The sequence below is a fragment of the Polyodon spathula genome, chromosome 4 (assembly GCF_017654505.1).
Source record: "Polyodon spathula isolate WHYD16114869_AA chromosome 4, ASM1765450v1, whole genome shotgun sequence".
In the NCBI taxonomy this organism is placed as follows: Eukaryota; Metazoa; Chordata; class Actinopteri; order Acipenseriformes; family Polyodontidae; genus Polyodon; species Polyodon spathula.
This window is the reverse complement of record NC_054537.1, coordinates 85,107,976-85,134,902: the sequence shown is the minus strand read 5'-3', so window position 1 is coordinate 85,134,902 and position 26,927 is coordinate 85,107,976. Positions and strand designations below refer to the sequence as shown.

General features: G+C 36.3%; 1 protein-coding gene across 1 annotated transcript in view; it reads left to right on the top strand.

Moving 5' to 3' along the window:
• Positions 1 to 2,435: 2,435 nt before the first annotated feature.
• Positions 2,436 to 26,927, top strand: part of LOC121315007 (G patch domain-containing protein 8-like) — a 133,930-nt gene continuing 109,438 nt past the window's right edge. The window contains exon 1 of the mRNA XM_041248838.1: positions 2,436 to 2,644. Coding sequence (XP_041104772.1) covers positions 2,531 to 2,644 — 114 coding nt within the window. The 5' untranslated portion in view covers positions 2,436 to 2,530. The remainder of the gene's footprint in view (positions 2,645 to 26,927) is intronic.

Genomic DNA, 26,927 nt, shown 5'->3' with positions numbered 1-26,927 from the left:
ATTAGAGCTCAGCTCTAATAGTGATTGTGGCTTTTCAGGAGAGGTGTTTAAAGGTACCATATTGCAGTTTACACTGTGGCGTTCTGATCTTTATTAATTATGATGGAAAGTCTATAATTAACCACTTGGAGATTTTAACAATAATGCTGTCCAATAAAAATGCTCTCATTGCTTTTATGTGTATATTTTGACTTTTTTTTTCTTGGTGACATTGGTTCCCGTATTTTAATTCTGTATCTGAATAAAAATAACCTCATCATTTATCTAATATTCTGTACTTTATCGCACTGAACTAACATAGTCAGACTACATATTACAAATATAACCCTGTGTTTTGTAGCCTCTTAGTAATAAATGGCCCAATTCACTGTGCCAATCTGTGCCATGTTTGCCCGCTGTTTTTGTATCAAAATCCGTTTTGGGCCGGGATAAATACCCATGAGTGACATAAAGGGGTTCCCCCCGCTGTGACAATCAACTTTGAAATAAGTGGTCCAGAGCGATTTAACCCCCAAAATGCAGTTACTTATTCAATTTCTGTTACATTTGCGGGTTGCAAATAAGAAGCTGGAACGCGAATAAGAAGCTGGAATATGCAAATAAGAAAGCTGGCCGAATAAGAAGCTGGCGATTAAGAAGATGGCAAATAAGAAGTCAACTTCAGCATCATGTAAATATATGTATATTAAATATTACCTGGCATTTTGAAACATTAGCAGCAAATAGCATGAGGTACATATCGTCTAAAAGCTAAATTGAAAATGTACTCATTAAAACACAGTTTGCATTGTAGTTGTATTACTTATTTATAACTGAGCTGCTGTAGCTTTAAGAGAGTGATGTTACATAACTCAATGCTTGTCGGGACAGTGGAGGAGTTACAGGAAAGTGTTTTAACTTTTGAAGTTTCCTACTTTCAACAACGTCAGTTCATTGAGATTACAATGTTGTATTACTAGCATGTGTGATTAATTAATTATTCGATTAATAGATCAGATGATTAATCGATCAATAGAAAATGTCAAGATTAAAACCCTATATATATATATATATATATATATATATATATATATATATATATATATATATATATATATATATATATATTCAGACTGAACAGAAAAATAATGACATTTTGGATAATTATTAAGACAGTCTCTAAAGGGATATGACTAGGACTAATACCTTAATACTGTATTGCTAAGTAATAGGAAAATGAACCGTTGGAGGACTAGGCATATTGGAATTACTGGCAAGTTCACACCAGTGCCTTCTCAAGGGTTTAGCACCATGGACAGAACCCAGCTAGCGATGCTTAGTAACATATCCATCCTAACGGGCAGCACACAATGTGAATTTCACATATTTAAACATCATTTAAACGTATTAATACATTGTTATGCTGTCAATAAATTAATAATTTAGCAATGGTTTTGTGTTGTTCATCACGTCTTTACTTTAGCATTGGAGGTGAATGTTGATTGATCATTCTGCGCGAGAAATAAAATTGTACGTTAAAAGTCTAGCTGGAACAGAGGAGCAGTTGTTACTGTATTGATCTTAATGTTATATTACAGTTCATGATTGAACGATACATGCAGAGGGTACAACGCTTTCAATATGTTCGCCTTGTTTATCGCTTACCGACAGCTATACATTTCAGTGAAAAAAAAAAAAAAACTAAAAACTAAACGAATACAATGATATTATATATAGTAGCCTCTGCTGAGCGTCTCGTCAGGTGAAACAACAGCATAGCCTGCTCTTGGTTCTGAGAATGGGACTCGCACGATTTCGAGCAGAATATGTAGTGAGATAGTGTATTCCCTATTATGAAACTGAATTGATCGCTCTCAAGCCAACGAGAGAGAGAGAGAGAGAGAGAGAGAGAGAGAGAGAGAGAGAGAGAGAGAGAATTCTCAAATCCAAGTTTAATTTGGCCAACTCTAGCGTGCTTGTGATCTTTTGCCTGTAGGTGCCTCTGGGGGTAGTTAGTTGTGTCTACAAATCATTTGCCATTGTTGCACCTACCTAGCAATTCAGGACATTTTATATTTATCATTAAATATCTTAATATATTGGCACCAGAGCCGAGTCGGTGGTGCCTGCAGGGGTGATAGGCAGTTGAGTAAAAGAAGTGAATTACAAAGTCAAGTGCCACTGACTGTACGGTTATTTTATTTTTTATTATCCCTTGACTGAGCGTAGTGCTGCTGTCTCTATAGTGCGAACGCCAACAGTGTATGGTTGCTAAGAGAGTGGTTTCTGGAAAAAAAATACAGCTTGTTACACACCATGGACAGTATTTTTGCAGATGCTGAGATTTGCAAGGACCGTATCCTTAAATGATGTTAGTGGACAAGCAGTCCCAGTAGCGGTCTTCGGTGAAATATAAAGGCGTAAAAAGCCAGGTGTTTTCTATGAGGAGGATTCATGTTGGCTCTGCTGTGTACAGCTGCTGCTGATTCCCCTGCCTGGTGAGTAACCCTCTCTCTTGCCGAATCTCTACATATGGGAGAAACTGGACCGTATGGCGTGCTATTACCTTGTCATCAGCTCCACGCATCTCAGCAATGGCCATTTCCGAAGCATTAAGGGAGTTTTCAGGGGGCCGCTCTGCAAGACTACAGGGAGTGAATTACCGGTAATGTAATTCTTCTTCTTTTATCGCTTTACCCTCGTTTACTGCATGCACACAATACCCTTTCATGTGCAGAGCAAAGTACAGTAATGCTTTTCTGAAAGTTATTCAGATATCTACTGCATTGTGGTATTTCTTTTAGGGTTACAGTGATTAAAAAGTATTGTCCTACAAATACTGTCAATCACAGAACACAGCGCTGCACAGCGTGGAATTGTATATAAAAGTTACACGCAGAAACATTTAATTGTTCGACTTTGTGTATCACAGGTATGACTGTCACAGCAATGAATGCGGTAGCAGTCAATTTTTAATTTTGTTTTTGCCACTTCTGAATGAAAGTCCGGTACGGTTGCCCATTAATAGCCCGAGTTATAGTCTTTCGATTAAGAATATATCTGAAGATTTTGAAAAGAGAATTTTCTGTAACAAGGGACAATTTCTAAAGTCTTACCCCAGTTATTGTTTCTGCATGTAATGATCTATTAATATTTTGACAGTCGAAACATCTCCTTTCGAAACTTTAAATATAATAATAAATAGCTTAATAACAACTAGAAATGTTGCGTTACCAGTATGTTAAGAAATTCAGTATATTTTCTTGGTCCCTCTTTTGTAGATTTGTATAGCAATTTTTGCAGTCAATCAGGTAACACGTTTTCTCTATGAACGAGGTTATTGTTTTCAAAAATACAGTACCAATACAGTGTTTGCACATTTTTTGGGTATATATAGAATGGGCTGCTGAAGATTTTCAAAGGCTATTAATATTCAATATTATTCATTTTTGTTAGTTAAACATAACATAATTTTTCACTTTCTACTTTTTCCCAAACTGCAAATTCTATGATAACATTTTTGTTGCTCATAACTACAGTAAAAGCCAATTAAATGTGAACAAATTAAAAGTGTTATGGTAATAGAAATATAGGTTATCTAAAATATGTCATTTTTTATTAGTTGCACAGCACACTTTCCATATGTCACAGATTCACTATTCTGACAAAAGGGCAAGCTGTAATGTATTTATTAAAGTTCATTAAATTCCAACATTCTAACAGAACAAAGTAATGAAGCACATGGGTTTGCCTGTGATTGTTCTGGACATTTACAGTGACATCAGACTATTGATTTCTTTAATTAGCTGGTAAATATTGTCAACAGCACTTCTCTAGGTTACATAGCTTGGACTTTATTATTTAATACCCATGGTTGCATGATTCCATATTTGAAATGCTCTCTCTTCATTGAGCATGAAATGCAGTAAGAATTGGTGTATGTGCTTTCATCATTGGTAACGCTGTTGAACGTTTAAACACCTTTATGAAATTTCATGGCTATATAAGCAAGACTAACACAAATTGGGAGCCTTTGTGGTGTTAATTGAACATAATTTTTTTTTAAATTGAATTGCTATGGCATTTTATAGATAACATTGTGTTACATAGTCTTTGGTTGAATTTATGGTGGATTTTGCTTTCAGACATTTGTAGCTGTTCCAAATTGTAAGATTTTTTTTTATACCGCACATCGAATTAACTTAGGAGGGCGCATCAATTATTTTTATTTCGAATCCACAGAAAAGTTATAAGCTGGCATTTTTCATACTGTATGTAGCTTTGGCTGTGGTATAAAAGTAACCAGAAAATGTTTTCAGAGATTACCACTAACTGTATTTCCCATGGGACAAAACTTTGCAGAAAGAGTAGACTTCCTCAAGAAGCAACATCATCTGTAACATCATGTCTCCAGCCTCTTGACTTCTGTGTGCATAGCTCATTAACATCTCACACATTCCAGTAATTCTAAATAATTTACTATCATGTTCAATTTAAAATGAGCTTGCAGAATTGATTGCCAGTTTGTGCTAGGAATTTGATATGAGGGGTTACAACATGTTACTTATCCCAAATAGCCTGCAATAGACTGCAGGACTAAAATGAGGCTGTGAAAATTAAATTAAATTGCTGCAGATGCAAGTACAATAAAGCAAAGTGACTTTGTGTGGATTTATTCTATTTCAGATATTTACTATTTACTGTGTGTGTGTGTGTGTGTGTGTGTGTGTGTGTGTGTGTGTGTTTGTGTGTGTTTCAATATTGGCATTTTCATACTGTATAACAGGACTTGACAATCACTGTTAAGAGAACAAACCAGCCCCCAGAGAAACAAACCAGCCCCCTCCCCCCTCCCCCTCCCTCCCTTCCCCCTCCCTCAATCGTCCTTAGGGGAGTAGCAGTACCCACCAGCAGAGGGCTCTTACCACCAGTTAGTTGGCTTTGTGTGGACCCTCACATAGAAATATAAATAACTACTATCTGGCTCCAGCAGTCATATCATTTACTGTATTTGCCAGCTGAAAAACCTTTGGCACACGACTCTCTGTCATTTGAATCCAGCAGTGCTGAGTTCTGCCTTTAGCTGATTAAGATTCTGTTTTCTTCCTAATACTATTGTACAGAAATCCATTCATTCCTTTCTTCCAGCATGCAGGTTCTTATGAGTTTTGAAAAATATATTGTAAATAGATCATTCAGTCTGATACTTTAAAAAAAAAAATAAATAAATAAATAAATAAGAAGTTTAATCTTATTACTGATTCTCAAAACATTGTAAGCCTTTGGTACCAGATACCAAAATATAAAGGTATTTTTGATGTGGCTAGAATCTGGATTAATTTGACTGATTTAAGGATAACTGTGTGACATGTATTTTATTTATCACATAAGCAGGTTCAATAGTACTGTGATATCTGAAAAGCAAGTTCATGCAAATAAGTTACTTTATGGCAGGTGTAGAAACAGACACAGTGCACTTAATACAATATATAGTTAAATTACGTATCTTTTGTGATTAAATTAGAATGTAATCTTGACCACATGTTGGTCCCTTTGAAACTGGTTATCAGACTTCATTGCTAAACATGAAAAATGTGATCAATAAATGCCTTGAAACATTTCACAGTGTATTTCTAAAATTACTGTCAATTGGGAAAGGAAAATGCTATTTTCCTCAAAAACTTGAATACTGAGATAAAGTAGAACAGAGGGAATGTATTGCATTGACATTTCATGTCATAGTACTAATAAATATTGTATTAGTGCAAGCTGCATCCATTAGTCACCAGTATTTAGACAGCCCAGTAGTTTTAATTATTGTTTTAATGCCACATTGCTATGTCCAAAATCACTGCTCTCAAGCATCTCTTCTGAGCCAAAAAACATGACTTCCGCACAACATTCCCTCTAAGGCTAAAATGCGTGCATTTTTTGCAGTAACTGGCAACAACCTTCACACTAAGTTTACTAACTTTCGCAAGATATTATCATAGGTATCAGCATCAATCTAGACTCCAGCCTCTCGAGGTAACCCTATTATTTTGAGACCATTCTTACAAAGCATTAACATAAGCATATCTGTGTCTGTCTTGCAGCTGATTCTCTGATTTCTCACATTAGTGCAGAGCTCGCTCGGACACCAGCGAATCTACTGGTACAGGGTGGGCGAGGCAGGCGTCTGGAGTCCCTACCTTTGAGAGTACTGTTTGGTGCTGCTCATGAACTTTACAGTTTTGAACTCGTCGTATAATGGAATACTAAAATCAGTGAAGCACAATCTTCCTGCATTATTTTGAAGTATAAATACGCCGGTAAACATAAATAAAACTCACAATAATTACACTTTGATGTTTTTTTGTTTTATTTCCCTTTTAAAAAAACAACAATTTCAGAAATCATCTCAACCTTTTTGAAACTGGTAAAAATGTAATCAGAACATTAGTCGAAAATGCACATTTAAGTTTATCGTAATTGAAGATACCATGCCATTATTTTATTTTTTGCGAGTTTATTCATCATGTGACTTCACTCCATGTCTCTGCTGAAACTCAACATGGCGGCTGCACCAACAAAGAAAACAAAGTAATGTTTCAGTAAGACGGAGCTAAAAGAAATCTGATTATCTATATGAGGATGGGCGATAGTATTCTTAAAGTTCTGATGTAATTTGCGTGATTATGTACAAGTCAATACCATTATATATCATAATGTCATAGAATATAAGAAAGCAAATAAGATGGCAACAGTGGGAAAGCACTGCATTGTTCTATGATGAAAAATTAAGACCTAAGGTACTGCGCTCAAGGCGGAGCTTTCCCGAAGTAAGCTAAAATAATTGTGTATTTCATTATTCTTTAGTTTATTTTTTTCCACGATACCTGCCTTTAATGAAGGTATAATTAGCAATTTTAAAAGACGGCCATTTCTTAATTGAATTATATTCTCTGACGACAAAGAAATGAGCTCAAAATATTTTTTCTAGCTGTACAATCCTTAAAGGAAATTGTTCACTTTACTGTATAAAGGAACTAATCACTACACTACATACCGTTGGTTTCATTTCTTTCTGGAGACACAGCTCTTTTTAAATCATGCAGATAACACTGTAGAATTAGGAAAGAAACAATTGAGAGGAAGAATTATGTGTTTACATTAAAAGGGTCGCTATTTGAATTACAGTCGAGTAATACAGTTTTAGAGCAACGAGTCAGAACACGGCTTTATCAGTGTTTCATATTTTATCCTGATTATTATTATAATGCTAGTAAAACGCTAAACTTAATATGTTGAGTACTGTAGCGTTATTCTCATATGATATTGCTGGACTGTTACTAAACTGTTTCATATTTTTTATTGTAATTGTAAAAATGCCAAAATAATGCCAGACAATATTTCCACATCTGATTGTTCAGAAACTTATTGGGAGATGGAATTTGTGGCTGAATTCGACTTTCCCACTCAACAGTGTGTAGATGATTATGCATGTGTTGCGTCAAGAAATGCAAACCAAATACAAAGAGTGAAAAAAGACTATATTTATTGTTTTAGGTCAGATCATCTTCAAAGACCTCATTCCGAAATTTCTGAATCTCATTTGCTAGTTTATTTGATAGGTGTCCATTCTGCAAACATTCCGAATCAGCTGGAGCTATAGCTAAGACTTTGAGGATGAATATTGAAATAACACAGTGCTGCTATAATTGTGGGTAGGTCCCTTCATTAGTTGGAAATGAGAAGAACTCTGTCTTGGTTTTCCTTACATTAACCACTTGCACAGCACAGACGTTTTTTTTCTGTATTTCATTTTTTATTGAATGCAACAGTAATCATAATAATGCATCAATATACAGCATGTGAAGGAAGCTTGTACAATGGGAAAGATGTCTACTACACAACTTGAAAGCAGGTACAAGTTCCTTATGGAAAATTAGACAGATCATTTTTGTCACACAGACTGGTGTGTTTCCACACGGAGGTAATATAGCTTATTCAACGCTTCTTTGGGCATGTGCTGGTACATATCAGAGTACATGTGAGGGTACATGCAAAAGTCCTGGTTTTTGGCTCAGCAGAGATGCTCGTGAACAGTGATATTGAACATAGCAGTGAGGCATTATACAGATGTTTGGACGCATATGGATTATTATACAATGACCAAGTACATTCGGAACAGCAAGGTGTGATAGTCTATGTTTTATCTTTCATGTAATGCTGATGTACCCTTTAATGTATAACAAAAAAATATAATTATTGTTAAATGAGGACACCAAGAGATACCTGCGTCAGCCTGGTAAGTTTAGTTAATGGGTTGTTGTAATCAATACCAATACTATATGTTCTCTTAACAGTGCATTAACCACGATGCTTTGCAGAGAAGCTTCATTATGCTCACGTCAATAGCCATGCACTACCTGTAATGATATTCACTTCACACAGAAGAGGTCTGTCAGAAGTGGGCGAGAAAAAACTGCAGTAATCAGGATTACATGTGTTTTGTGCATATTTACTGATGCATGGAGCTCATAGAGAAGGCAAGCAGGCTATCTTGTGAAGTGTGAGGAGTGTCACCTTTTCCTTTATTAGGCAAACATCATCAGCCCTCCTGGTGTTTTGGCCTTACAGCAAAACACTGTTGTTGAAATACTTGCATTTATAAGTCAGCTCTAAAACTACCTAATTACAACTGCCGGTATTCATTACTTGTTGAATACCACACATAGCAATGTTTGTGTGTGTGTGTGTTGCATTGCTTTTAGGAACAGAAGATGTATTTATAGTATGTATTTGAACATAGGACTAAACTGTTATTTATTTATTTATTTTTACCTTAAGGGCCCTCAACAGCTCTTGCATTCCTGTGTAAATATTCTAAGAATGCCACAAAAACAGAACTTGTTAAAAGTCTGCTGCTTTTTTTGTCAGTCTGCATGTTCTACTTGCAAGCTCATCTTGAAAGATCTATACATTATTTGGGATCTTCAGTCACAATTAGGTCTCCTGACTGCTGGGCCTTGCTGGAATTGTCTTTAAGCAGCTCCACTGGGACCGTATCCCAGCAGCCATAAACCGATGGTTATCATATGAAATGTAGAGCGCAACATACATACTTAATCATCTCTTCCATTTCATTTATTTCCCCTCTGTTCCATTTACATTAACCTGAAGGTTTAAAAAAGTTAAAAAAAAAAAAAAAAAAGTTTAGTTTATTACTAGTTTATTGAACATTATTAGGGAAACTTAATAATAATGTGCCAGATGTCATATTTTATTCCAAACAGTCAAACTGCAGTCAGATTATTGCCTGTGCGGGTACAACAAATATATTTTATACACTGCCTGGCCACTTTATCAGGGCCTGTCTACCCAATTGCATCTGGCAAGAACTGCAGTGACAGTGGTGTTAGTAGCCTGCTGCAAGACGCTGAGTTTTGTCTTGATGTTCATGGTGACTTATTGAAAGACTATGAATCATCAAGAAAATAAAACAAATCACAGTCTCAAAATATGCATTATCCTTTTGCTAGTACTCATTAGCTCTGGTCTGATTGTTGTGTATCTAGTATCTGAATCAATTTATGTTTTCAAGTATTAAATTATGTTTTTTTGAAACATTGACCTGATTCATGCCTTGAATGCATTTGAATTTTAATCAGTTAATGAAATCATGACTTATGCCTGAGGGGACAAAAACAACTTTGAACTAGTGCCAACAAAGAGAGACCTTTATCACTAGCATTTGTTATCTCTAAATTATCTGTACTTTTGAAATTATGTTTTATTTAAAATTGTCTTAAAAGTCTACCAGAGTACAACCTTTAAATCGAAGCCCTGTTACTGAGAGTATAACTAACTGATCATAATACAGTGTTTGAAAATGATATTGCCAGTGGAGCACCTAGAATTTTTCAATGTCAAACAATTACTTTATTACAGATTTAAACTTCCGCATTTGCTCCCACATCACCTTTTCTTTTTTTTTGTACCTACATCTCTTCCAACTTCCAACAGCAGAAAATGTGATGCCAGAGTGTTTTGAGCTGCTATTGGCTAAACTGTTCTGCTGTCGGAGTGATACGGGATTATATTTGCAGTGGATTGTCGAAACTGGTGGGGGGATAACAAAAAGTGTTTAATCAAAGATAGAACATATTTTTTAACATTCTTTAAAGTTTATTTTAAAATAATGTTATTTTGTACACCATTGTTAAGCTATTTTGGCCAGTCCCCCGTCCACCCTTTGCATTTAAATGGTTTAAAAAACAAACAAATTAAAAATTATTCAGAAGACTCCAGAAAGACAACATTGATTAAAGCCCCCAAGTAGAACATTGGTTTGACCCACGGTCTGCATTATTATCGGCGATGTGTATGCAACAGAAACAGCTGGTAGATTACAAAAAAAGACTAATTAAATTTAGGCTAGGTAGTTGTTATTTTATTATGTTTTTATTCTTTATTAATTAAATTATATTCATTAAAAAAGGCAAGAGAAGCAGATTGTTATTATTTTTTTGGTTTAATTTAATATAGCAGGCTAATGTTCCTGTTGAGGTAAGTTATAGTCTATTTTTTTTTTTTTTTTTTTTCATTAAAACGTCGTCGTTTTTCTTTGTTGAAGTTAATGTTCAGCTTTCATATTTTGCTGTGTAGTACTCATTTAATCAAACCAAGTAGTGTAAGAAGTTGCTTGTATCGTTCATGACGTTTTTCAAATCAAATAAACTTATTTGTGTGTAAAAGACGACAATAGAGTTGCAGCCAGCGTCATCTTACTTAAAGGCACTCAAACTGAAATCGTAAAGTAATTTAAAGTAGGCTACAATTTCGGACTGTCTCTCTTTAGCGCATGCAAGAACTTGCAGAGTTGATACAATTGTGTTGAGAATTTAAAAAGAAAGCATTTTATGATATGTTTAACTAGAGGTACCGGGAATATGACTGCACGCGTAGAGGTTCCGGGGCTGTGTCCCCGCACAAATTAAGCACCGGATGTATGCTTATTTGATGAAAAAAAAAAAGTGGCAACTTCTGACATGCAGTCCAGAAGTTCTCTATCGGTGTGGAATTACCAGCAGCGGAAAAGTGTTTTTCAGTTTCACATTTGGGCGTGTAATATTTTGTGTTGGACATGTAAAAATTAGAGCTACATGCCCTACTACAGGAAGAAAATATTTTTGCCTTTGGTCGACTATTGTAGTGTAGACTTGGCCTTATTGTTCAGCTTGCTAACTGATGCTCATTGAATCTGCAGCTGATACAACATGCTCAACTAGGCTAAGATTACATTTTAATTATGCTGATTCTATCCTAATAGCAGCTTTCAAGAGGAACCAAAACAAAACAACAAAAAAAAGGCATACCTGCCATTTTTACACATTAAAAAAAACCGAAATGCGCACTAAGTTTAAATTGAATGCAAGGATGAAAAAAATGACGAAACAGCGTTTTAATTTCTAAATGCTATGGCAGGAAGGAACTTCTTTCTGCATTACACAGTCACCAATTTCTATTCTTATTGTGCTGTCTTCAAAAGGACCAAAACTATTAAAAACTGAGATGCTGCATCTTGTGCAGAACTGGGGAATAGCAGCTGTTTATATTTCCAGGGATTCTGGTAAGAGTGGATGGAAGTTTCCCACTCTACCAATGCCCACTGAAGTGTAAAATGCAACCTGTTAGAATCCTCGACACTCCAGATAAGGTTTTGAGTCTGGGAGTAATTTACCCTCTAATTTTAACACTGAGAGTAAAATGTATTTTCAGGTAAAATGCAACATTATCTTGAAGTTATGAGTAATCTCAATAAGCACTGTCTTAATGGGGTAAGCATTAAAAAAAAGAGCCTTCCATTTTAACTGCTATGTTACTTTGAACTACTGTACAACCACGTATGTGTTCTGCAAGGTTATTTATCGGCTCGACGTATCACCCTAACTCTGCAAATTAATTACGTTACTTATATTTTAACATTCCATGTTTAAACTCAGTGAACATGTTTAAACTTCAATATAAAGCCATAGAGGTAAATAAAATAAGAGCATGCATTAATATGTTAAAAAACAGTTTGTTTAATATTATAGGGACTTTTTAGCAGTTGCCTCTGTTGGGTTTGTAGCTGGACTGGGGTTTACACTTCAACCTGTGTAGTTTTGAATTTGCAATTGGAGTCCAATATCACATACAGAAATATATTAGTGCAACTTATTTTAGATTATACTGTCTGAAATAATTAGCATTTAAAAAATGTCATGGTGTGAAGTCAAAAATAATGAGCTGGAATAAAATAGGTGAAATCATACCAATTTGAAACATATTAAACAGACAGGACTTTTCACCAACTTCTAGAGGGCCTGTGCTTGAGCCTAGGCTTAATGTTTTAAAATGTCCACTTCTATGTACTCAGAATGTAGCCTATACAGATTGATTTTGCTAAATATGCATACTTCAGGCTAGAGATACTAATAGATGTGATATAACCATGAAGCCTGGTCAGAACGCTGTCAATTTTATTTTCTGGTCAGCATGCTCTGCTGGTGCCTCCTGAGACTTGTTCGAGTGCATCTGACTGTGTGCGATGATGGGTCTTACATTATATCTGTACCGTCTATTGTCTTTTTTTAGTTATAACACACACATTTTCATTTGAAAAGCGTCTCAGGGAACCGTTTAAAAGGCTGTGGTCAATTAATGGGAATTGTGAACGTTTTTGTTTTATTCCCCCGAGACCTTTTTTTCTTTTACTTTGAAGTAGAAAACCTGGCTTTTTGAGGCACATGGATTGTTACTGAAAAAAAGAGAGAAGTTTTAATTGGATCTGTGTTGTGCTTAACTAAGAACACTTGTGCCAAGGAGATGGCAACAGTTGTCTCTTCTATTCATTTTTTGGAGGTCATTATATCAAACTGAGAGAGGAATTGCATCAACATGCCATGCAGGTGTTCTCTCATTCATTGTTAGGCAATTTAATACATTCAGGGCTACGTCTGCCTAATTATTTCTGAAGGAAAAAAGTTCTGTCACTTGTACTGATACAATATTTGAAAGGAAGCGGCCATGTTTCAAGGATTGTGCTAATTAAAAAACAACAGTTTTGCTAAATATTTGAGGGGGCGTTCAGAACATGTTTCAGTTTTCACCAGTTTTCGGATCCACTGAATATTAATTTTCTGGCTGAAGAACCTTTACAGTGCACTGTTTGTGGGATAGACTGAATATAGAATATTAAATATATCATCCTCTTGCTAAACCACTCATCTAGCTATAGTATTATTAATTCTCATTGGAGATTTTATTTTAACACTATTTCAGTTTAATAGTTTTACTACTAAAACATTGACATCTAAAAGTTACTACGAGATGATTACACTCAAGGAATTTTTCAAATTGCATATTTAATGTAAGTAAAGAAATTCACATGTAAATAAATTACTAAGCTGCAGTAAAAGAACGGAGCACAGCCTTAATATTGTAGCATTGTGTGGAAATAAAGGAGGCTCACTCGGGATTTGCAGGTTCTCGAGTTCATGCTTTAGTAAGCCGGGACTCAACACTGGGCAGCTAAAAGTGTGCTGCTTTACCAGCCAGTGGTACACTTACAGCTGCGCAGCGTAGTGCTATTCAGACTTTGACAAATAATAAAATAAAAGAAAGTCCAAAGCACACTGTTTTGGCCGTGTGCTACAGCCAGCTCTCTTTTTCTTTTTAGTCCTGCTTCTCTTTGGCTCTACTTGGCTGTTTTTTCTGCTCTTCTCTGCCTCTTACTACAGCTTGTCTCCCCGTCTCAGCAGCCCAGCAGCATCAGCCTGTACATATCTCCGCATCCAGGAGATGCCCCCGGTCACCATCCACCAATCCCAAGCAGACAGAGCTTCCCGCTCTCGATCCCCTGGTGGTTGCAACATCTCGTCCCTTGGTTTGCGCCAAAAATGTTGTGTATCACTCGCGCAATCATGCCAAGCCCCTGATTGGTGGTGATTCTCCCCTCTCTGACGTCCCTGATGTCCCTGAACACTTGCTGCAATTTAACTTCTTGGATGTGGTTACAGTAGACCCAGGGTCATTACAATATAAAACATTATACTGTACACAGTATATTCATTTGTCCCCGTGAAAATATGTCCACAGAGATACAGTACAGTTCAAGTTCATTTGCCAATGTTTTTTTATGGTCATTTCCTGAAACCCCCTGTTTCCCCTTGTAAAATATATATTTTAGAGATAATCAATGCTTTTTCATATTGGGAGACAAACTCTCTTCAGAGGAGATGGCCATAGTAAGAAAGCACTGTCAACCATAGACTTCAAGGAACGAAAGGGATGAAGGGAAGAAGCTGCCATCAAGGATATCAAGGCAAGGTATCTACTGTACCTTGAGACCAAGCCATTGACGTACAGGGGCTCTGAACCAAGAACATAAGTTAGCAGGAGGAGGCGATGGTTTCTAAAAATAATTTCCTGAAGACAGCTAAATGTGTGAAGTTTGAGTGTCCTGCTATGATGTAGTATGTGGTATAAATAATGTAATATAGCAAAATGTATTTTAACATGTGCTTTTATTGTGGAAGTTATAGCCTACAAAGAAATAATTACTATAGTGAATTTGGAAATGGGTCTAGATATTGTTAATCCTCAGTATATCAGAATTGCCCGTGAAAAAGGCAAAGTCTGTTTACAAGTTTCTATAGGAACCTTAATTAAACTGATAAAATTGAAACCTTAAATCATATCGCGATTCAAGATATCTATTGCTGCAAAGTTAGAATAATGAGTGGACCAACTGCTATGACTGTACAGGACCAAACTACGGGAATGCTCAGGTATCGCCACAACTATCTCAACTGTTGACTGCCTCCTACAAAAGGAACCAAGTTATTAAAAACAATGGGGCTAACTTGCCCCTGCCCCCACCTTTGTTTCTAGTAGTTCCTGTTGCAATATCAATTAAGGATCTAAGTTAGTCCCATTTTATTTTCCTACCTCTTTTATAGACACCACATGTTAATATTGCTTTTCCCCTTATTCTAACTTGGGTCTTTGTATATAAAATATTTTTGGTCAGGTCTGCTTATACAAAGACAGTTGTTACTACTGTAGGACACGTTCTTGAAACAACAAACTTGGTGTATTTTAAGAGATTCAGCTCCCCCTTGTGAAGTTTAGTTGTGAAGGATTTATTGGGGTAGGCTATGTATAGCCTATAGGTTCGAGCCTGTGGGAAGTTTCAAGGCTATGTTTGAACATAAGAAGGTTGGTTAGGAGGAGGTGTTTGCAAACGGTTTTGTGGGCAACTGGAGAACATTGAATAATGTTAGTCAGTCCTGCGCGGGTCCATTTATTACAATCCGCTTCCAACCCGGGCTTGCTACTACAGTAAGCCTCCCTACCCTTCAACCCCCTGCAACACTGTCTTCTTAGACGCGATCCGACCAGCTTTAATAAGATCTGCACCCCTACCCGAACCCGCAAGTGTTTGTCCTTTACCTACTGCCTGCGCCAACTGGCTCTCACATTCACACACAGATATCTCTACCCCACAGATTGAGTTTATGCAATAGGCTATAGAGAGTGGTAGCTTTCTGTAGTGGTCTGGGTATATTTTAACATAGTAACATTAACTATCTCTTCTTCCTTTACTATAAAATACCCATCTATTCCTTTCGCGCACCACTTGAAAGGGAGCAACTCCTGTGCTTTCACAGAGATGTACTAGTTTTGTGGCTGTCGTTCACAAAAACATAATGACAGGTTTTACAAGCAACGAATCCAGTCACATGTTCATTATTTTCATTCGCTATGAATCCAAAATAATTTTACCTCTCGAACTATTATCCACTACATGATATAAACCTGTTTTATCTTTTGAGTCACCTCATCCACAGACATATTTAATATCACCAAGCAGACGTGATAAAAGGATCTTGCGACGTATCAAACAAGCGAGAACAACACTGCTTAGTCAGCTGACTCATCCCTAATTGCCTCTTGCTTTAGTGCAGGAAATACCGGTACTTTTACCTTCTAATACGTTATTTGGGAAAGGGTTACAGGCGAGTACTCTGACAGGACAGAAAACATTTTTGATGATTCAAATTCAGACCCGAACTTGACCCGAAAATGATATTTTCTGACCCGCACCTGAACTGAAAACCGTGAAAAAAGTTCACATTCCGACCCGAACCCAACCCGCTTTACGGATCACCTGCAAGCACACGACCCGATTCAGGACTCTAACGTTAATACAGTACAGCAGAACCACCACTTCTAAAAGCCTGCAGTAAAGCATGGTTAGGCACAGGCAATCACTGAGTAGGATAAAAAAAACATGCAAAATGATATGCATGGGAAAAGCTAAGGGGCTTCAGCGGTGTTGGCTTCAGTGTAGGCTACACTTGCACTTTATACACACCACTAACTTACAACACAACTACTCAAACGTGTTACCATTCAGACTTGTTTCTGGCATTTTAAGTTTACAGTTTACATGAATCAGTTCATTTTGCAGGATAAGTGAGCCCAGGTATTGGAACGTGTTTTATTTTGACCACCACATTTCATTGTGTATGCTATTGTTTATAAAAATAAGCACTGCTGTTGTGTTTACAAAAACAACAGGATTGCTTTACATATTCAGAATCAACCAGACTCAACAAAGCGAACCCCTGCAGAGAACAGAAATTTACTTTGGGAGCAGTATCCTAGCTGATTAATGATCCAAGACATTAATATAGATGAAAACAATCTAGTTTATGTTAATTGTGTTCAGAAGTTGCAACTGTATACAGCACATGGGAGGCTCCAGCTGTAATGTGTGTTTCTTTTTTCAGTAATTTTTCCTGCGGAGAGAATGGTGCCCAAGGGTTGCAGCAGACAGAGCCAAATGCTTTATGTTTTTTCAACAAGTATTGGGACAGATGAAGAGATACAGAATAACCCCTTGCTTACTTGCTATCACTGAATAGACAACCATGCTCTCTTTAAAGATGCAGTATTCAAACGGTTCCATTGAGAAACCCTTCCCGTAAGTTCCCCACAACAACATACAGTATATAGACTGTTTTATACATTCTTCTTATATTTAGGCAGTGTCAGTGCGATACATTTTTCTTCATCACTAATACAGATTGTCCATATAGCCATCACTGTCATCAGTCTGTTGTCCATTACCTCCAGCCATATTAACTTAGAAATGTAATGAGTGGCCATCTGTTTGCACATTATCTGTGAATTTTGTTTTTACAAACCACTTTAACACATTGTGGTTTCTAAAAACAGTTAAATGCCCCAAAAGAGAGCCTTTGATATCTTTGTAATTGTATACATCTAGAAATATCTGTAAATCTAGCACGTAAATATAGCAATATATGTATGCAGTATCAGAATAAAATAAGAAGGCAGTTTGCATATGAAGTGAAGTTGTAATGTATTCTGGGGAAACAAAGATTTTGAAATATTTTTGGTAAAAGAAGCACTTAAAAGAAAATGAACATCCCCTTTCAGTATATGGAGGCATTTGTTATATTCTTGTTTGAACTCTATTTCACAAAGCCTTTTAAAGTAGCATCTCAAGAAGACCATTCCAGGACCTCTGTCATCACAGAGAGGATGTTGACCCATTTGAGGGACAAGGTCAGTTTGTTACTGAGATGCATTTTCATTGACAACACTTTCATGTGTCAAAAAGTTCCGAATAACTAACTTGAACAACTCCTGAGTTCTTTGACTTTTGACTTTGAATCTTGAGTTTTCTAAAGCGTCGACTTTGACTTTTGACTTTGAATCCTGAGTTATTTCTGTATTGTTTTTTAAAACAGACTCAAAATGTATGTGTGTATAGCAGGGTTTCTAGTGAGCCACTGCAGATCCTATGCAGACCAATGTAGTGCTCCTGCAAAGTTAAGGCTGGGAATAGAGGCCACTGGCTTGAGAGCATTACAGTTCATCTGATTGGTAAAAGGACTACAGCAGTTGGGCATTTCATATTGTATTAATAATCAATAATAATCGTTGGTACGTTTTAAAAGATGCAGAAATAAAACAATGATTTATTCACATATTCTCTCAAATATTTTAATATTATGGTTGCGTCAGCAGTTAAAAAAAACAAAGCTGTTCCTATAAAAAAAACAAAATCACTAATTGGCTTGTGTGCAGACTATCATCGGTGGGAAATTAATAACATTGATATACTATGTGCTGTTGCTTTTGATTAAGGTATAATCAGAGGTGTTGTATTTTACAGAGTAGATTTTAGTGTACCTGCAATGAATTGACCCATCAAATTCTCTACCCATCAAACTGAATGGAAAGGCAGGGGCTGGACACAAACTGGTTCAAAGACGAGCCATTCAGCTAAATACAAGCTTTGTAGTCCTGCGGTTTGTACGTGTCAAATCAGTATTATGAACTCATCAACTGCAAGGAGAGAATCCATTGCATACTGCATGTATTGCTTTTCATTGCAGTGCACTGGATAGTTCCTTCCAAACACATAGCTACTTACAGTGCTAAGGTTGATGGGGTATATCCTGTAACAAATTCAGATTTCTACAAGAAGCAAAAACTTAGCTGGTCAAGTGCCCAACAGACCTAACATCATATTTTCTGTTTATTTCTTGGGCTTTCAAATACTAACTTTTTTGTCTATGAAATGTGGATGCAGCAATGCAATACCTTCCTTTTATCCTGACCTTGCAATGCAATACCTTCCTTTTATCCCAGCTTTTGGTGACCTTGCTTCATGTGAGATACTGAATACAAGTAGTTAGCTGTACAGTAAAAGACATTTCCATTTAGCTTTGCCTTCATTCCTTGACTAGTTTGTTCAATAGGGGTCATGAAGGAACAGGAAAATCCTCCAAATCCTTTTTTTTTTTTTTTAAGTTCGTAAGAACAGATTACTTGGAACAGATCAGGTATAATTGCATTTTAGCAGTTTGATGAGGCAACACAGCTAACCAGGCATTTGATTTATAGTACATTTGTAGATGATTACAAGCTAATAAAATTATATTTTATTAACAAGATTGAACAGTCATAGATTATGCTTCATGGCACAGCGATGGCTAGAGGTTTTGCACTGCAGCATCTGCAGAATAAGAGGTCCATCCAATGCAGATCTGTTTTTGAAGCAACCTAATACCATTATAATTATTCAACGCACAGCTGAGTGATTGTGCAAATCTGCACAGTACTGTTCCAATGCCATAATGGCTTCAGTGAGAATGCAATTCTAATGTATATCAAAGTAAAAACTTGGATTTCAGTCAATGACTTCCCTGTCTTTTCATGCCCAACTAGCTATATGTATTTTAGTTTATTTCTACATTTTTGTGAATGCAAGATTTATTGAACTGTATTTTGATTAAACCCAAATTTGTTGGTTTTAATATTTGATAGTAAGGACCATAAAGAAAAAAGTAGGAGCTTTGGTGGGATACTGATAAGTGGAATGGATGCATTCTCAAATATGGTTTGTTATAGTCTTTTCACAGAATTACAAGTGGGCCTATTCTTGCACCAAAACAAGAGAAACCACATTGTTAAAACAGTCCAGCACAGCTGATTTATATTAGCCAACTCAAAGGTTAATGGGAGAAAACTAAATAATTAAAAACACATTCATTACCAGCTAATTACAAGAATAATTTATGTCAAATGATATTATTTAGGGGTAAAAGTGTTCAAGCAGTTCTCTTCTGTACTTTAAAATTTATAGCCGATTAAATTAGAAAAGTGTACGTGACTGGTATAAAATGATAGTACTTTAGTCCTATTGATAATTAATTAAAAGATAACATTAAAAATATTAGGTGAGAGAGACTCAAGCTTTTTACAATTATCTTTGCACATCAGGGAAATTGGCTCCATGTTGTTGACTAGTAACTATTTACTATCTTCTGTGTAGCATGTAAACCTGCTTGGATTCACATTTATAAACCAGGTCATCACTCTGTTTCTTTTTATAAAACAAAAACAAAAAAAAATGCATTTTCTGGAGCTATTGCTTGCTCATTAAATGAGCCCCCCTGTGTATGATAATGAAAGTATAGTTCTATATTTTTTTTAAATATTCTGAACATGGCAAAAAAACCTAACTGGGAATACTTAGAGCCTCATTAAAGATGAAATTACTATTTGAGTTGGGCCTTTGTACTGTAATGCATTACAGAGAGACAGTGTGATTGCTCATACAACCTAATGCGCTGAAGTACCATTCAGACTCTTGAGTTCACATCCGTCTCTGCCTGTCACTATAACATCTGAATCTGAGTCATGTGCACTGAGCAAAAAAAGGTTAGTGGTGGGGTAAGTGGCGTTACATGACACATCCTTCCCTAAGAAATTGTGTACTTTGGTCTTTGTGTTATGAATTAGTGGCTAATGTTCGCTAAATGCTTGTGTTTAACATATTTTCCTGAATAATCTTATGTTGTGTAGGGTGACAGTACTTTTGTGAATGTATATGCCTAAAAGATGACAGCAGTGGCAGTATAGCCAAGTGGAGGAAACATACTGTATCCTAGAATCTCAACTGAACCAAGGTGGTACCATAAACATGTTATATTCTCCCCCACCACATTTGGTTGTAAATCCTGGATAAATAACTTTCCTACTTTAAAAGGTTGCTGCTGTGCAGCAAGAGAAGCTTGATTTGCACCACTGTGTCTATTGCTATTATTCTAATGATCCAGCAGCAGTTTCCAGCACACATTTACTCAATTCCTGAGATTTATTCTTGATGGTGGTGAGATCATTTTCTCATGATTTGTTATTGCTTCCTGTAAATCCACACAAATGTAATAAAGGGTTGCCATTATTTATGTCTCAATAATTACTTTAGATGGGGGTTAATGGACTTTAGGAATCCTTTTTTTTGTTTGAATATTTCCTGGAACTACACCTACAGGTACTTAACAAAAAAAGCAGAGCTTTTTGCAATAATATGGAGTCACAAGGACACTTCATTGATTAAAGAGAAGAGCCATGCAGAAGTTGTGCACTAGGTACTACCTCCAAGTATAAATCTGTAGTATAGTATATCGAACACTTTAATTGTATTACCATCTCTGGATGAATGTATGATTCTACAAGGCAAAAAACAACTGGTATAGTCTAGCAATTTGTTCACAACATAATTCCCCTTACTCCACTTTTCTTTTGTCTATAAAGCACCTTTCTGTGCATCTCATTTACACATGAGACCATTTCAGTAACTACAGTATAATTGTAAATCTCGAAACACTACTCACTTGTAAATCTTTTGTAGTCATGTTTGTATTACTTTAGTATAAATGCATGTTAATTTGGATTCATATGTTGTTTTTTTCTGACTTTATGTGAACGAAAAGACACACATTTTCCCATTTTCCCATTGGAAATAGTGATATTTTGAAACAGCCATTTTCTATACTTTTGAGGCATAAGCAATTAGGAAATAACACTTACTACCCAGGAACAAAAATTGTGTTACATAGTGTGATCATATATACTGTAATTCATTACTCACAAGACTTACATTTTAAATTCTCTCCTGTGCAATGTTAACAGCTTTCTTTATATCTCAGCTGGCTGAGTGTAAGGTTGGAATATATGTATGCTTCTGTTCTGAAATTCTTTTGAGGCACTGTGAAGCAGAACCCTTTTTTTCACTTGTGTATTAGTGGATACATGGTTAAACAAAGTACAAGTATTCTTTTTGTAGCTTGTATCTTGTATTGAAAAATAGGACTAGGAATGGAAATTGTGTCGGCATTACCATCCAGCTGACTGCTGTGTAATGAAAAAAAATATCTCAGTGAGAAATTGCAAGATGCTTCCCTGCTCGTGTGGTTGCTTAGAAATAGCTCTCTCCTTTTTGAATCAAAATCAAACTCAGTTTCATACATTTGCTATAATCCTGCATTGTAGAACAACAATTTGGAACACATGGGAAAGATTGAACCAGACATGAAACAAATTAGATTCTCAGAACGCTAAATTTCTTTCTGTGACTCGTGCTGTTCTGCTTTTGTTGTCTAATGTTTTAAAGAAAACCATTTTCAAATTGTCACGTTGAGAAGCCTTTCACGTTGTAGGCAGTTGGAAAATGTTCCAACTGTGAACACTATGATATGGGATACAGCTGCTGTACTGCTGACTGATCAGCATGCTTGACAAAAACCTGTCTGGTATCACCTAGTTAGCTGCATTAAATGACCTTTTCATGACCCTTCTCCTGAAAATGAATATATCATGACAAAAGAACAGGTTCTCCAACTCAATGTTGCTGCTTCAGTTTGTGCATTTCAGGTTATATAACCTTTTTACTGCATTTTTTGTATTTTATTGGATACATTTAAATAAAGCAATATTTAGGGTCATGCTGGCATGATTTGAAGGGGCATGTAGAAGATGGGCATGTGTGACCAAAGAATACTAAGTTACTTGTTTAGTGCAAATCACATGTAGCCCCATCGGTCTTACCCTGGCTACTCTTTCGAAGAGATCATAACTCACCTCTCCATCCATGAACTCCTACTGGTCACGTCCCAACAAGTCTTTTGGGTTAAACCACTGGCATTCTGTAGCCAGCCATGAAAAATCACTGAGACGCTTGTCCACTCACACCTCACTGAAGAACGGAACAAAAAAGAGATGAGGAGATTATTATATGTTTATTTCAATTCAAAGGTTCAGTTAAGACTTAAGGTACTATTATAGCATTTTGAGTACCTGAGGTTCTAAATTTCCAGAACCTGTCTGGTTTTGTACAGTGCTGTGACACAGCAACTATATACATAGAAATACAAGTCCTCCCTTTCATGAAAATGCTCTTGTCACTATGTGGTATGGGAGTAACCGAGTCGACCAAGGTAAGTCTTCAACAACACCTGGAACTTTATTGTTTCAGCAAAAATCATACAGTACAACCTCGCTACAACTAACCTCTTGGGGTCCAAGCCTTTTGTTTGTTATATCGAGAGGTTTGTTATAGCGAAAGGACAATCAAAATGAACGATAAGCTGTTGGAGTAAGTTAATGAGATGAGATTGTGAATGCAAGTAGAATTACAGTACCTGCTTGTCTCATGTATGCAGTATTGCGTTTGCTGTATCCTATTTGTTAGAAAAATTGAAAGGCAGTACAGAAAGCACAAATCCCAAATTGAAGCTGAGATTTTATTCAAAATCAATCTGACATGAATCGTTTCAAACTCCACCAAATCTTAATCCAACATTCAAGAATCCCAAACTGAGTTTTTATTCCAAATCATCCCGACATGAAAAGTTTGACATGAAAAGTTAATTAGATCCTCAAGTGTTTTTTTTTTTTTTTAATCAATTTTGCTTTGCGGCATGGTTGCTGAACAAGCCATAAAAGGGTTTTTTGACAGCTTATATTCACGACAGACACATGCCTGCGTTACTGCTTTTTTCAAATGATCAATATGGTTTCCAACTTTATTGCAACATGAAATTCCTATCTTTTTGGAGGCATAGTATGTCTTTTTGTATGTTTTTTTTATTTTTTATTTGGGGTCCAGGGGCCAGGTTTATTATAGTTGAAGGTTTGTTATAATAAAGGGCATTATAACGAGGGTGTACTGTATTTAAAGGCAGGTGCATTTGTCAGAAATAAAATGCAAAAACTAGAAACTACATATAATTTAAAATCAATATTAAATTGAAATACAGACAGTACTAAACACAACAATCAAAGCAACTGTCTATATATCTGCCACTCACAAAAGGATAGAAGTGGGGGTTTGTGATGAGTCAAAGGGGTTTCGGTCTGTGATTCAGCCTCCCGACAGTAGATGGCATCAAACCAACTCGGGACTTCCCTTACCAAGATCTCGTGACCATGGCAAAAGTCATCTTTTGAGGGGCGGCACCTTGGTGAGGGGCGGAAGTACGAGTATGTAAATTCCAGCCACTGGAGTCAAGTGAAGGAGAAGGACACGTGTCGGTTGGGGATTGGTGTTCCACTGACTACAGAGGCGGGACATTACATACTAAAGGGAACGTACTACTGTGTTCGGGGTTGGTCCGAAAGTAAAGTAGGAGGAGTAACGGGTGAAGGGAGAGACTGGTTTTGTGCAGCGGGATTTTTTGAAATACTAACATTTCTTTTGTCTTTTTTTTGTTTATGTATGGTCACCACGAAGACAAATTAAAGACGAGTCATCACAGTTTGTTTTGGATTCCACCCCTGCACTCCTTCCCTCACACCATTTTGTTTTTCGTTTGTTATTTAATCCTTTTGTTGTGTATAGAAAATAAAAATAAATTATTTTATTTCTGTACACATAAATTACTGTCTGGACATTCCATTTAATACACTCTCGCCTCACAGGGTTATACAGACTTCATATAAAGAAATACACACAATTTAAGCATACAGTATGTTGAGCTGCACAATGTTTGACTCAACACAATAAAAACATTTATGCACCCAATTTCAATTGTGTATGGCCTGTTCACGGAGCCCAATGTTTGGGCAGAAGGCCCTACATGTATAAGGCATATTTATATATAATAAGTTACTGGGGGCAAGTCCCCAAATCCCTACCTAAAATGACACAATAATATTCACAACCCGGGTCCTCTAAACCAGTGGTTCCCAACCCCGGTGCTGGGGACCCCCTGTGTCTGCAGGTTTCCATTCCAACTGAGCTCTCAATTACTTAACTAGACCCTTAATTGAACTGATAATTTGCTTAATTAGACATTTCATAGCTAACTTCAAATATGCAACTGTTAAGAGCTGAGGTCTAATTCAGCAATTTATGGAGTCAATTAATGGTCTAGTTAAGAAATTGCAAACTCGGTTGGAATGGAAATCAGCAGCCACAGGGGGTCCCCAGGACCGGTTTGGGAACCATTGCTCTAATCTGTTGTATAGAATTGTTAAAATGTGCATAAACTCAGTCCGCTAGACTGCAGTTTGCAAGCCACTTCCACTAGTGGTTTAGAATTTGAATATTAATAAGCTGGGTTCGCTAAACTGCGGACTACCAAGGGAATTGATTATTCCTTACCGCTGGGCTGATGTATACATCTTTTTAATCAACATTACTTTGCCTCACCATATAAAAAAAGTTGCTAATAATCCTTGGTTGTTTCATAGCCATTTGAACATGTTTAACTAACAGATGGTGTAGAATTGAGTCGTATGGCGTCACTGTAGTCTGCAATGACATTAAAAGATTTTGAAGAGCACAGAGGCTGTAGATATCAGCGGGACTTTTACTGTATGCACACAACGAGGGATGAAATGCATTGTAAAAGAGCCTAAATAAATAATTGTTAGTATGATTTTAACCGATGCCAGTGCCTCGGGTGCCTCATAGCTGGCTACAGCCTTGAAATGTATAATGTTAATGTTTTTAAGTAGGCCTACTATAAAAAATAATATCTTAATCTCTAGTTACATGATGATCTCTCTTCCACTTGTTTGGTCAGATCTGCAGTGCTCTTGTAATTCTATTGAAAGATCAGAAAAATACAAGTACAAAACATGTCTAATGGATGCTCTTTTCCAGGTAGATCTACTTAATGCTGCAATGTATTGGATTTGATGTAGGCTGTAAAAGTCAGTTTATGTCAAGTTGATTCAGTTGAACTTGCTATTAGGAGTCCCATGTCATTTGAATGTTCGGCTACTGCTAAACATTATTGTATATTGCTTTAAATAAAACATATCTTAATGTTATGGTTATTATTAATAACTTGTAAATAACTGATGAAAAAGAAGTGGGGTGAGCAAGATGGATTTTGAAAAATAGTCAGTTATTGCAAATGGATGTTCATCTCAGGGTGAAGGAATTTTTTTCATGAGAGAATAAAACCATCAGTGTAAGTTCTTTATAAATAAAACTTTTATGATATGTGTAAATACCGGCTTTCATATTTTTCGGAGGAAAAAACGTAGTAATAGTGCTGTTTGCTCTGAATACCATAAATCCTGTTCAAGGGTCAGACATTTCCACAGGGGAATCTTTATTATGGGCTACAGTCTAAACTACAGTAAGACTTTAATAACTCCAGACAGCTTCTATTTAAACTGATTACTTTGTGCTACTCATTTAGATTCATATTTTGTGTTTAAAAGCCCAACAAGACCTCTCCTAAAATGATTTTGTAGTGCATGTATGCAAAGATTCTCACTTCCCAACTAAGAACACGAGGAGATAGCTCTGCCTTCCTGATTCCTCCAACTGTTCTTTTCAAAAGAATGGATATTGACATTGTATTTGTTTATTGTGGGGGGTTTACCATAAAATCCATTGATATTGTTTACTCATTGCAATATCTATATAATATGTACAACTGTCTGTAACAGAATCAGCAGGGAGGAAAATCACTCAGTGTTTGTTTTTCTTTCTTTTTGTAATGTAAAGTTTTAAGGTATTTTATTAAAATAATAAAATGTCCGTTCTTTCATGTGCAAGTCTTGCTAAATTTTGCAACTGCACAGTATATCTAAAATCCATCATATCATGTTTGCATGCCCTGCAGAGAGGATCAAGAGGCATTTAGTAAATGCATTGAAACCTGTGAGGTTTGAGTCTGCCAAAAAAAAAAAAAACAACAAAAAACAAGCTTTGTTCTTTAAATCTGTCAAATCGTGACCAATGCATTTTGGTCTGTAGAATTTGTATATGTACCTTATTTACTATAGAATTATTTATTATTTGATGCCATGTTCCTTGTCTCTTTACAGGAAACAAAAATGTAAAGCTCACAGTCACAGGGGGTTGTGACAGGAGTGGCTTTTCACTGTACTGCCGAGCCAGATACACCGCTCTGCGGCGCTGATTTATCATTTACAATTATGGCAGGTGATATCGCATGTTGCCACCACTAGGTTAGTGCTACACACCCTGCTATCTTTATCCTGCTAAAGTAACCCTTCTCCTTGGCACGGGGATGAGTGCCGGTTTCACATATGGCGACTTGAGTTGCAAT